Source organism: Limanda limanda, chromosome 4, assembly GCF_963576545.1.
Source record: "Limanda limanda chromosome 4, fLimLim1.1, whole genome shotgun sequence".
Taxonomy (NCBI): domain Eukaryota; kingdom Metazoa; phylum Chordata; class Actinopteri; order Pleuronectiformes; family Pleuronectidae; genus Limanda; species Limanda limanda.
In genome coordinates, this window is record NC_083639.1 from 6243252 (window position 1) to 6257200 (window position 13949).

Here is a 13949-nt window from a genome sequence, read left to right on the forward strand (position 1 = left end):
AAAAGCAAGAGTTATGAAAATGTTGGAAATCCTCTTCCAGTTACTGGATCCCAAATAAATCCACGTCTTCATTTTCCAAGTCTTTTAGGTAATCATCCAAACGATGTAAAGACAAAGTATTTCAACTGCTGCAATGTTCTTCACTCCATGAATACCTATCAATTCCACTGAAGAAGAAAAATGTAGACTTTTCTGTAATTCTCTGTCTTGCAGTAAATGTCAAATGATCTCCTCTAATAATCGTCAATGAACTGGCAGTTAAGTTTGATCCTGCTGGCAGTTGTATAAACATTTGTCTATCGGAGTCAAGTCTCCCCTGTGTGTCATCAATGATCAACTGGTAACTGAGGTTGAGGAGGACTACCCTCCCTAGGCAAACCTCTTATTGTGATACGGCACTGTAAGGAACTGTAAAGTTTCCTGAGTGTACATGCACACCCAGTGCGTATGTGTTTATAATAGTCCAGATCACAGTAAAAGTGAAGTGGTCAAGGACTAAGGTGTGGTTGTGTGAGGTAGGTGGGTCTGTTTCAAGGAAAACACAAGTGATACATTCAAAAAACAATGCATTAGCTGTATCCCCAGACATCTGGCAAATAGTGTTTTATTGTTCTATTGCTGACACATGTTACACTATTTTAGTCCAATATTTATATACTGAGCAACATGTTGATGGATATCCACTGAATTGAAAAGGCATGCTATAAATAGATTGTTAAACACGATCCCAGCTAGGTTAATAAGTGGTCTCAATAGCTCCAACAATAAATAAGCTGTGACGAGATTAAGCACAAATATTGTGCTCGATCTTGAGGGCACAAGTTGTTTGACCCTCCACACCCGTGTTTGCTCATTGCTAAATAATTTCTAAAGTCATTGCTACACATCAAACAATCTGGATATTTCCTGCTCAATACATTATGATGGATTGCAATAGTTTCATATGAGAAATGATTATTTTACAATTTTTCCTGATATGTACAAACGATCACCGGTATTGGAAACAATGTGTAGAGCTGCATACCAACACCCTGCTGCTACATAATTACAATACTTTGGGATTCCACAATCTTTATGGAAATGAAGAAATATCAAGAGCAGAGCTGGACTTTGGTGTGGACCACTGGGTGTTGTCAGGCGTGCCTTTGCTCAAAACAGTCCCTCTATCACTAGATCAATGACGCAAACTGCCCTTGTGGTTTGAAGTATGACCCTACTAATGACCAGTTCACAGGAAAGACAAGACACCTGTAAAACATTTATCGTAATATTTATTATAGTTGAGTTTGATTGCTCTTACTCTTGCTGAAAGGGTGACATGTCTTTGGCTGTCACTGGGCTCTGGGGTGCGGAGATGCCTTTCAGCCCTTTTTTCACGATATGACTCGTTGATGAAGATAACAGTGATGCGGTTATCTCTTTGAGATCTATATGATAAAACTAACTAATAAAACTTTAACGATGCAAACGTCATTTGTTGTGGATTTTTGTGGTCACAGTTAAGAGCTTGAAGTAGAACAAAATGGAAAATAGAAAACTGATGATTCACAACACCGCCCAATGTCATCTGACCTAAGTGACCTATCTAAGTGAGTGATATGTTTCCAGTTTACAAAGGTTTCCATAGCACACAGTACAGTTTATGGGTGGAGATTTTGGTATTGATCCAAAAATACATTGTGTGCTAAAACCATTGATGATAATCTAATCAACCAACGGTTCCACCCACTTATGTTTCTTTCTTTACGTCTGACGTAGCTGACATTCAACAAAAGAGGGATAGATGGATGCAAAGTTCACATCATTCGCAATAGAAAATAAATATTGGTGGTTATAGATCTTAAAGATTGCACAGAGCATAATGTAAAAAACTGAAACTGAACTCCAAACTAGTTCAATAATGACAAATACTTTAATTAGGTCACATGAAATAGTAAGTACAAATAAATTCAATGAAGCATCAGTTGTAATGGAAAAAGTTTGTCCATGGAGACCACTGAATCAATCAGGGCTATATGTGATGTTGCAATGAGCTGTACAGCCAACAGGTCAGGAAACAAATCCATCTGTTCTCTTCCAAAAGACCTGTGGCCTCTTTTTGGACCCGGCAGTCACACACAGTCCCCAGCTTTGGTTCTCATACTTCAGCCTGCTGCTGTCCCACCTCCAGACCCTCTTCTGCTTCGGTTTCAGTCTGCTCTGTTCGAGCTCTGAGACGCTCTGCCTCCGTGATCGTCATGGGGTGCAGAGGGAAGAATCCCGCTAACCCTGCCGAAAGAGAGGAGGGAGAGAAGAAGACTGTAGCAGAGCCCAGGGTTGCCAAACATGTTGAACGGACTCAAGGAGCTGATGGATCATCAATTTGTGGAATAGTTCACCCAAACATTTGAAAATGTATGTAAATTACCCCGTTTTGGGTCGAATACTAATGTCAGGGCAGAAACGGCGTCATTGCAACGGGTTTTAAGCCAAAATATCCACTGATATCTTCCGACGAGGTGCATACAGGACATGCTAGCGTCCGCTACCTTAGCCACTTCCTTAAAACGCAATGTTAATTCTGCCGTTTCGAGTCGAATATGAATGTCGGGTCTTGCGGAGACTTGGGTTACAGCAGGATGGAGGAATGCTATGTTCTTTTCTGTTTTATTACATTTGAAGAATAGCTCACCATTGACTTCAATTGTATTGGATTCTGATTTTACAAAGTTTACCCCTGATACTCCTCAAGTGTGTTGTGGACTCAAACACTTCATCCATCCCTCCATCAGCATAGTGGTGAGTAGATGAGTGAATTTTCATTTCTGGGTGAACTATCCCTTTAAGATAATCTTTTCCCTTTATCCATCCACATTATATATTCATCTTTGGCACGTTATCGTACCAACTAGTCGATTAACAAAAACAACTGTGATATATTAGATGCTTTTACAACCGTGAAAGTCAAATGTAATCTGAGGCTACAGAAATAGCAATAGATAGGATTCATGGTGCAGGTGGCAGATAATACATAAAGCTAAAAGGTGTATGTGCTCAAATAGTTATGGATGGACCTCCTTCAATAAACATATCACTGTGACTCACATAATTCCCTTGAAAAGCTGACAATAATATTGTGAAATGTTGGTTCGACTTAAATGAATGCTTGTGTTGTAAATACACACCTAGAAGTTTGGACACAGGATTTGTTGGGTGTGCGCCGCAGCCGATCCAGTACTTGATTCGGTCGAAGTTGAAGCTGACTAGTTTCTCATTGTAGATGTTAGGGAGGGGGTCATAGGAACCCAGCTGCTCAATGTACTTGCCATCTCTCGCCCTTTTGTTGTACGCAGCTACGATGCGGTAAAAGGGTCTGTTGGCTTGTTTGTGGCCTGCAAGAGCCAGTCGAATGACAACATAACCCCCATGATACTTCTTCAGGAGGAGTGACGCTGCAGAGAGAGATGAGCACAGTAAATGTTTTGTAACATTTAAACACCTCAGTACACCAGACAGAGATCAAGTCATTTTCAACACTGCTGTAGTTTTCCATTTCTCTGAAGACACACAGCACAGTTTAAATTGACTTTCATGAGCGAGCTGAAGGGAAGAGGAGTGCGAGGAGCAGCAGTGGTAAAATGTTCAATACTTGCTCAGTGTCTTTCACACACCTAGCTAGTCTAAAATCCTGTTTTTATTATATTCCCTTTTTAGAAGCCACAGTGAGGTGTGAATTAAATCTAATCGTCTTTTCGGAGGCTGTAGCTTGTTATGTCATGTTTAGTTTTTCCCTTATTGATATAAAAGGGGGGGACAAAATATAATGTTTTTTTTAGTTTTAAAGCTATACAAATCCTTAAAAAAACAACATGCAACTAGTTTTGCATTCATTTTATTGTTGTGTACCTTATACATTGTGAATTGGATGTATATTTATATACAAATTAAGGTTTGATTTTACTTTCTTATCTCTGTGTTTTGGACTGTTGGCCAGAAAAAAAAAAGACATTTGAAAAGCTTAAGTGGAGGTATTTGGATTTGTGATGGGCATTTTTTTCAAATCTTAATGTATGTTGAAGCCATATAATCAAATAAATCTACTTGACTGTATTCTACAACAAGCAGTCCACACCTGCCTGTACTCAGTGTTGGGGAGTAACGGAATACATGTAACGGCGTTACGTATTTAGAATACAAATTATGAGTAACTGTATTCCGTTACAGTTACAAATTAAATAGATGGTATTCAGAATACAGTTACATTGTTGAAATCAGTGGATTACATGACGGTACTTCTCTGTTTCACGAGTTTAATCACTGTCTCGTAAATCCACCGGAGGCAAAGCCCCCAGGAAGCAGCTGGAGACCAGGGCTGCCGTAAGAGCGCCCGGACCCCGGCGGCGTGAAGAAGCCTCACCGCTACCCGCTCGGGACCGTTACAGGCCCCGGGACCTTGGCTCTGAGAGAGTTCCGTCGCTACCAGAAATCTACGGAGCTGCTGATCCGCAAGCTGCCCTTCCAGCGCCTGGTGAGAGAAGACCGACCTGCGCTCCCAGAGCTCCGCTGTCATGGCTCTGCAGGAGACCAGCGAGGCATGCAGGGTTCACACCGGACGCTGAAGCGACGCTAAAATAATATCACCCGTTGACCCAGTAGTATAAAAGCATATGGTCACTTGTTGCTCCAACATTAACTGCAACAGCGTCCCAATTTAATGTCATCCATCTTCAAGAACTTCTCCGCTGTTTGCTCCGTTCAATGTCGGGTGTCGAGGGTAAATTACGTATTCTCCGCCCCCCCCCCCCCCCCTCTCTTTATTTAAAACTCCAGGACAACAGAAGGGGAATACAAACTATGGGATGCATGCTTTATCATTTATATCATATAAAATATGTCATCCAATCCAGGGCCGGCCCTGGCAATGTTGGCGCCCTAGGCGGGGTTTCAGAATGGCGCCCCCCCCAACATACACACGCAAATTGTCATGCATCCCCAAGAACTTTTGGACTGTATACAGATGCACACACAGACAAAATTGTAAGCTATAAAAAATAATAAAAATATATAATAAAAATATAAAAAAGTCTGAACTCAGCTGTACTGACAGCATATCATGTCATGTCGACAAAAATAAACATTAATGATGAATTGGGGTGATTCTACCTCTATATTGTTCTTTCTTCTCCTCCCCTACTTTGCTGCGCTTTCTGAATCGTGCACCTGATAATTTAATCCTTTTTTGACTCATCTTCAACTCTTACCACAGTCTAACACGCCTCCCCACACACACACACACAAGAGAGTATGTGCTTGTGTGTTTCTGTCTGTTTAGACACAACTGACAAATGTGTGGATTAAGCAGTGTTTGGCAAGTTACTGAAAATTAGTAATTAGTAACAGTTACTAGTCACTTCTTTTAAAAGTAATTGATTTACCCCACCAGTTACTGTATATCAAAAGTAATTAGTTACTAGGGAAAGTAACTTTTAAGTTACCTTTATGTCTGCTTTTTAAATGTAATGAATATGAACAGTACTGAACAGTCAAACACAATACATATATTTTTTAGACCTATTTTTGTAATCAACAGGGCAACAGGCCCATTTGTGGGTCATTTGGTACCGGGCCGCACAGAAAGAATAAATATTTTACATGTTTTCTGTTTTATCTATTATCCGGTAGTTTTTCAAAATAAAACCGTTTTATTTTGAAAAATTACCGGATCCTCTGCGTTATGACTCATGCTTTATGCATGTCAAGACGCTCGTCTCGGTCACGTCACTTTTTCGCTGACCACAAACCAGCACGGTATTTGTCGGACCCATTTGTCAACAAACCAGGTGAATCCAGCAGGTCTGTTTAAGAAAAAGATCAGCTGCCCGAGATCACAAATGACGGCGGCCCTTAAAGTATGTTTGAGAAAACAACTCTGCCGGTGTCCTGGATTAAAGTCACGGCAGAATACCCTGAGATCGCCACAACAGCACTTACAACACTGTTGCCATTTCCGACATCATATCTGTAATGACATGATAGATCGTTTGAAATATATCAATTTTCAGTGTGTTTTCCAGCCCGATTTGCTCGCAGCGAGCGAAAAAAATAGAACAGACCCCGGAACCCTCGCTGCAGATCGCGAGCCGGCCGCGGCGCTGCCCGCAGCTTCCCGGCACAACGCTGCCGGTGCGAACAGCCCAATTATTTAACATGGGCGCGGAAAGGAAGCGGACAGCTTTCGTGGCGCCTCGCTGCGCTTCTATCTCCGGTGCGTCCCCGGGTTTAGAAGATGATGTTGTGATGTGAATGTTTTGGTTTATATTGCATGTGTCACGTCATGATAAATCAGTCCCTTGTGCCGCCCTCTCGGCATTTTGCGCCCTAGGCAACCGCCTACTTCGCCTATGCCAGGAGCCGCCCCTGATGTCATCAATATCGTTTAAAATCCTTTTTCAGTGTGTTTCCTGGAGCGATATGCTCGCGTCAAGCGCAAAAAATAGACCCGACGCCGAAACGATCGCTGCACGGCGCGAGGCAGCCTTGGCGCAGGGGGGGGTTCAGCCTCCGGTGAGACCCGCACAGAGGTGGGAGTGGATGGGAGCCGGACATCCAGCGGGCCCGCAGCATCGGTGGAGAGAGAGTTTAAACTGCTGCTGCTCCACTGACTATAACAACGCCGCAATCATACACTTAAAAAATGCAATACAAACCGGAAGTATTCCAAGTATTCAGAATACGTTACTCAGATTAGTTAATGTAATGGAATACGTTACAGATTACATTTTTGTGCATGTATTCTGTATTCTGTAACGGAATACGTTTTGAAAGTATCCTTCCCAACACTGCCTGTACTAAATGTAACTCATACCCACATAGATGTGGAATAAGTTTGGCAACACATTAAGTCAATGTAATATTGCGGAACACTTTTTAATACATGCTGCGATTTTTACTGTAATTTCCTTGTAACACCACTAAAATATACCTACTGATACTTGGATGTTATGACGATGTGACAAGTGACAGGATCGGGCATTTTAGAGGTAAGAAGAAATAAATTAAACTATATGTTCCCTCAGATACTTTACAGTGCAGGGTAGACATCTGAATTTTGGGGAAATGGAGTAGAGAGGGGAGAAAAGTCACATAATATGTTTTAACTTTCATAACTTGTTCTTACTGAGTAAACAAAGGAATGTATGATTAAAATTAATGATTAATATTACTATTTGCTTCTCAGTGATCATGACAACGTGGGAGTGCCCAATAAAATTAAAAAGAAAGAGTAACATATTGGACTACGTCATTGTATATCTAGATAAAGACACAATGGCTCAATATAATGACGGAACATCATGATAATGACTGGGCAAGCAAATGGTAATGGACATCTATGTGATTATTGCCATGTGGATCTCTGTGGGCAAAAGCCTCTTGAAAAATTTGAGTTTGTCGTTGTTTTGTACTTTTCACCCCCTTTAAAATGTCCCTTAAGAAATTTTTGTATAGGTTTGTTTTCTTAGGAATTGGGGTCTGAACTCACCTTCAACTTCTTCTTATTGTTTATCTATTTACTTTTAATCTAGCACTGGTGTTACCAACTGTTTGAATCATTTTATAATGTTTGGTTTTATTTAGTTTTTACTCTATTCTCATCCGTAACATATAAATTCTTGTATTTCTGCTGTAATATTATCTAATGCTGTGTGATCATCAAAATGCATTCAATCATTGTCTATTGGTTGTCCTTAATCCCTAATTTTTCACTTGTAAAGAACATTTAGCTGTATTTTGAAATGTGCACCATAAATGTTTATATCACTTTTATTTCATGGCTTATTTGTAGACTCTCCATACTGTTTGACATGATTCTTGCTTTGGTCATATAATAGGTTAGTGATGTTTTGAGTCTGATGTTGGGACCAGTCTGCAGCATAATTTGCAAATTAAAGTGTTCTGGTCCACAATAGATATTAAATTTGCTGGTCCAATTGATCCTGTTCTGTGTCCTGTTCACTCTCCTCCATATTAGTTTGTGTTTCCTAATGCAAATGTATGCCTTCTGTAAAAGAACAATGTAACTAGTGTGATCATAATCAGAAAGTCATAAATAGAGACATTATGATACCAGCATCAAAGTCAAAGGGCAGAGATAATGCTGAAATCGCCGTGTCAGGCCACGGCATGTACGAGAATCAAAGTACGAGAATCAAAGTACCGATCTGATACCGCGTTTTTAGTTTCACCAAGGTTAAACTGCAACTTTCTTTCCCCGGAAATCCCTTCATCCTTGCCAGTCCAACACAGCAGTTGCGCTGTGATGCCAGTGACTAGTAATGTTTTTAGAAGGAGCCGAAGAAGAAATGATCTTCGTTACTCTGGCGTAAGCAAGAGCTTTCTAAAATGTCAGTCATTTGGCAATATTCATTCTGGAAAGTCGCACAAGTAAAACAGCGACATGTACTTTATGCAATTCAAATTAAGCTATTTAAATGAAGTAATTGTTATGTATTCCTAGATTTAGTCACCTCCATACAGGGAAAGTAGCATACAGCAGTATTACAGCAGTAATACTCTATGTAGCTGAGTATTACTACCATCGCCAAGTAGGTTGTTCTGGTCTGTAGTTGTTTGTCTGTTTGTTAGAGGGATAACACAACCCCTAATGGACGGATTACCTTCATTAAATGTTCAGGGTTCATACACATTTGACCAATTGGATTTCCATGACTTTTCAATAACTTTAAACCAAATTTTCATGACCAAACATTTTGTGAAATCTCGTGACATTACATGAAGAAGTGACCATTTAGTATTTAAGCTAACAATGAGAATTCCAAAGCATACAGTATACCTTAAATGTCACAAATGAATGAGAGACAATAGTTTGATTGAAGTCTTTGTCTGTTTTAACCCATGACATGTACTTTTCCATTTGTAGCCAAGCATGGTTAAATCTACACTTCTCTGGCATAGTGCATTATGTAACTAGTGTGATCATAATCAGAAAGTCATGAATAGAGACATTATGATACCAGCATCAAAGTCAAAGGGCAGAGATAATGCTGAAATCGCCGTGTCAGGTCACGGCATGTACGAGAATCAAAGTACGAGAATCAAAGTACTGATCTGATACCGCGTTTTTAGTTTCACCAAGGTTAAACTGCAACTTTCTTTCCCCGGAAATCCCTTCATCCTTGCCAGTCCAACACAGCATTTGCGCTGTGATGCCAGTGACTAGTAATGTTTTTAGAAGGAGCCGAAGAAGAAATGATCTTCGTTACTCTGGCGTAAGCAAGAGCTTTCTAAAATGTCAGTCATTTGGCAATATTCATTCTGGAAAGTCGCACAAGTAAAACAGCGACATGTACTTTATGCAATTCAAATTAAGCTATTTAAATGAAGTAATTGTTATGTATTCCTAGATTTAGTCACCTCCATACAGGGAAAGTAGCATACAGCAGTATTACAGCAGTAATACTCTATGTAGCTGAGTATTACTACCATCGCCAAGTAGGTTGTTCTGGTCTGTAGTTGTTTGTCTGTTTGTTAGAGGGATAACACAACCCCTACTGGACGGATTACCTTCATTAAATGTTCAGGGTTCATACACATTTGACCAATTGGATTTCCATGACTTTTCAATAACTTTAAACCAAATTTTCATGACCAAACATTTTGTGAAATCTCGTGACAATACATGAAGAAGTGACCATTTAGTATTTAAGCTAACAATGAGAATTCCAAAGCATACAGTATACCTTAAATGTCACAAATGAATGAGAGATAATAGTTTGATTGAAGTCTTTGTCTGTTTTAACCCATGACATGTACTTTTCCATTTGTAGCCAAGCATGGTTAAATCTACACTTCTCTGGCATAGTGCATTATCCCACCTGCTCCCCCCCCCCATGAGTCTGTGTAATTTCAGATGCAAATAAAAATTACAGATCTAGTGAATTTAAATGTGGTTTCATAAGGGGACTATTGGGCGGAGGCATAAGAATCTCTTATTAATAAATGATTAATCTACCATAAAATTATACATAGGTTTCTTTTTCCCAGCCAGAGCTGTTGTTCTTGAGTTATTTTTATTTCTTGCTCAACCTTCTACACGTTACAGTAAAAGTTTAATGAGAAACGCAGACACTTGCGTGGAACATGACAGTAAAGATAAGGTATGGGACCTGCAGGGTTGGGTGTGCCTGGCCCTCCCTCTCATTACATAGGGTTGCCTAATATCTACTTCTTTATTGCGTCGAGCCACCCTCCAGTCTTTGCTGACACCAGACAGAAAAGCGGGAGATGTCAGGGTGTGCCTGATCACAATGCATACTCACATAAATGGACCATCGTGTTCACTGGGTTCTCCTGTAACAAGCAAAACAAACATTTACAGCGGCTTGCCCTCAGCTATATAACTTTATATACACTTTATATACACTGTCACGCGTTATAACACATGTGTGCTGAGGTCAGAGCCTGTAAACCTCACAACAATGTCACTATACGTTCCCAGTGCAGCTCAGTGGGATGCTAGCGGCTAGCTGTAGCATCTGCTTGTGTGCTACGTCAAATTCGCTTAAATACCTCAGAGGACGTTGAAGGACAGAAAGTCAAATCCTCTCGCGGCTGTCGCTTCTGTCTCAGAGCTCTGAACAGTTCAGGAGACAGAGGTTCTTCACCATTTGTTTCCACACGAGCAGTAGTGTGACATTTGTCAGGGGGCGGCCATGTTTTTGAAGGCGGAAGTGACGTCAAGGCCGCCTCGGCGTCTCTGCATCGCTAGATGGCGGTGTTGCGCCGCTGCTTGCGACGTGAATGTGGAAGTCCAAACGAAAAAATAACACGTTGAGTCAAAATGAAATAATTAGTAAACAGTCCCGAAATGTTCTTCTAAAAAAGTTCCTTTAAATAAGATAGCAACATCACATTCAAGCTCTTATGAGGCCAGTTTGTCTAGTGTCTTGTGTTTATAATATTCTGTTTTTATAGTTTGACATTTTTTACATTAATGCCTAGATAAACATGCTACAGCAAATTCCTTGTATCTGTATACCTGCTTGGCAATACCCCAGATTCTGATACTGATTTGAAATGTTATTCAGATTTTAATTCTGATTGTGATTCTGATTAAAATTTAAATTCTGATTCAGATTTTAATTCTCATTTTACATTCTCATTTTAATTCCGATTTGATTTTAATTCTGATGGTGATTTTAATTTTGATTGTGATTTTAACTATAATTCTGACTTTAATTCTGTTTCTGACTTTGTTTCTGAAGTAGGTCTTCAGTATGTATCATCACTTTTGGTCAGAGGTGGCAGTAGAACTCAGATCCTAACTCCCCCTAACCCTATTCTCTATGACTTGCCAAACATTTGGACTATTGGAAAGTATACAAATAGCATTAGATTACATTTAATTTAGCTGAGGCTAACACATTCAACTTGATAAACTCTGGGTGCTGGACAGAAATGACAAAAATCTGAAGATGAAAATGTCCACACGCAAGTTAATGCTCCCGTAAACGTATATTTATTTGTCTTCCCAGTTTGGTTTGGTCACAGGCCCTTCTGCAGGCGAAGGGAAACGATATCTGCTTGTGAAGATAAATGGGAGAATTAAATGGACATTCTCGTCTGCCCATCCCACACAGGATAACAGAACATGGGTATTTTACAAAACATACAGCTTCCATTAATATATATATACAAAGACAAAAAAAAGTTAAATCAGAAATATTTATATTTTCTTTTAAATAACATATTCAGGTGGAATATAACATACTGCAAATGCTCTGCAATAACAGAGATGTCATCATACATGATTACGCCTTTATAAGTGTTTTCGTTGATTTCTCAGAGACTTAGAGGATCTTTATACATTATATATATGTATATATATATATATATATATATACATATATATGTATTTCTTGTACTGCTGCTGCTATATTAAACTACTGTATTAGTATTACTAATGTACATTAACATGTGCGCTGCAATTTATATTTTAACTGGTTGAAATGGTGCTAATCTTTAGTACTATACCATTTGCTGTAATTGTATTTATATCATGCTGAGATCATACATTATAAAGATCTCACGGTATATGTTGTTACTCAAATCTTAAACTAGTCACTACATCTGTAAATCCAATTTAGTGAGGTAAAATGTAAAATAAATGTACAATAATCTATGATATTACCCAGGAGTAGTGCAGTAGAGGTAGCAAGTATATACATTGAAAATACTCAAATAATGTAAAACTATTTCACTTAACTATCGTTGAAAACTTACGCTGTATTTTGTTCCACTGTAATTTTAGAGCCTTATTAATATGTAGTGGCTGCATTTATTCTACTACTGCCCTCAGTGCTGGCCTCTGTGGATAAGTACATTAGCTACGAATGCGGCTAAATGCCTGAAATGCATGAACGTGTAAATGTGCTCACATTTACCTACTGTTTATACAGCAACGCTTTCGATTGTTAATGGAAGTAATGGGGCTGAAATGAAGATGCTACAGAAACTAAATCATAATTAAGATTAATGTTACGATCTACTGCTCAGTATGAGACTCTCTGTGGTCGTTCAATCACTCACATTGTTGTGTGTGTATTTTCTATTCGACGTGTATCATGTATCTTACATCAGCACACGCACAGTTTCAAATATCCATTTCCACCGGTGACCCCAGAGGAGATGAGACACTGGCTCTTCTGAATGAATTCAGGGGTCACTGCTTAACACCACCCCCCCATCTCCACTCCCCTATCCTTTCCTACAGTCTTGGAACATGGTGATTTCACACTCCTGTTGTGTAAAGCTTGTTTTTCTCTTTCGCTCTCTCTCTCTCTCCCTTAAGTGTGTGTGTGTGTGTGTGTGTGTATGTGCATGTGTGTGTGACAAACACATGGTTTCTCTGTGAGAAGAGGTCACTAGAGACACACAAAAGAGACGGGCCCTTGTTTGTAAATGTTTTCTGAAAATATCCCACTGTCCCTCCATGACTCTTCATACATAAGGCTATGACTGATGAAAAAACTGCTAAAAGACACGTTACCTAAGAATATTCGGGAAATACGTCTGTTTACTCGCATTGATTATTCGATTAATTGGGAAAAAATGCTCTCAGCAAAGGAAAACATCAAGGCTACTACTTTATACTTCCTAACTTCTTCTGTCACATAGTCCAACTAAATCTAAACCACTAATACAGCACTCTAGTTGTGATGTTTTTGCAAATTAACGCTCTATTCTCATGGGAAAACATGGGAAACAAATTAAACACTGCTTTAATCACCAGGATGAAGAGCACTGAATGGTATACGGTATGTAAAACCAATCCAATTGACAAAATGCATGCACCCTATCCAAACACTCAAACTCGTCTGTCATTGAAAAGAATAACAAGATTATAAGCGTATTAGTTCAAAAAGATTTGAAAATTTTGACAGTATGGTTTGTCACAGAAGTAATCTCAGCGACCAGACAAATAAAGCGACACAAAACCCGTTCTCCTCAGCGAGCCAGGGCTGAAAATCTTTAATAGGAAAGCGTCATTATTGAGCTGACCACGTTTTTTCGGCGTTAAAATCTGAAAATGAATAGAGGCTTTACACAGTTACGAAGCAAACAAAATGCATCTTACATGGTGAATCAGCAATGCGTGATTATCTGAACGATGACATTGATTCTAGTTGTGGATAAGTCTCTCGTGAGGACCCCATGCTCTTTGGGATACCAAGACGAGTTGTTCCTCCTCTAATCGTCTGTGACAGTTCAGTTAGAGACGCTCAGATGACCAGATATTTTACTTGGAAAAAAAAAAGAGAAAGAGGAGTCTGCTTTAAACGAAGAATTTAATTTAATTATGTGGAAGACGCCGCTAATGTCTTCTGAACACTGAGCTTGCTCTTGCATTGTGAACTTACAAACACCTCTCACCTTCACTGTAAGCTAAATTA

General features: G+C 39.4%; 1 protein-coding gene across 1 annotated transcript; it reads right to left on the reverse strand.

Annotated features, from left to right (window-relative positions):
• Positions 1–1889: 1889 nt before the first annotated feature.
• mrps16 (mitochondrial ribosomal protein S16) lies at positions 1890–10710 on the reverse strand. Its single transcript, XM_061069965.1, has 4 exons — positions 10567–10710; positions 10317–10347; positions 3165–3431; positions 1890–2268 (listed from the first exon to the last, which is right to left on the reverse strand). Exons 2-4 carry the CDS (start codon positions 10327–10329, stop codon positions 2138–2140), a joined length of 411 nt encoding a protein of 136 aa, XP_060925948.1. The 5' UTR covers positions 10330–10347; positions 10567–10710; the 3' UTR covers positions 1890–2137.
• Positions 10711–13949: the final 3239 nt, after the last annotated feature.

Coding starts and splice junctions, on each gene's coding strand:
- mrps16 (XM_061069965.1), bottom strand. Junction 2,269..3,164: donor TCCTGTGTCCAAACTTCTAG/GTGTGTATTTAC, acceptor CTCTTTCGGCAG/GGTTAGCGGGATTCTTCCCT.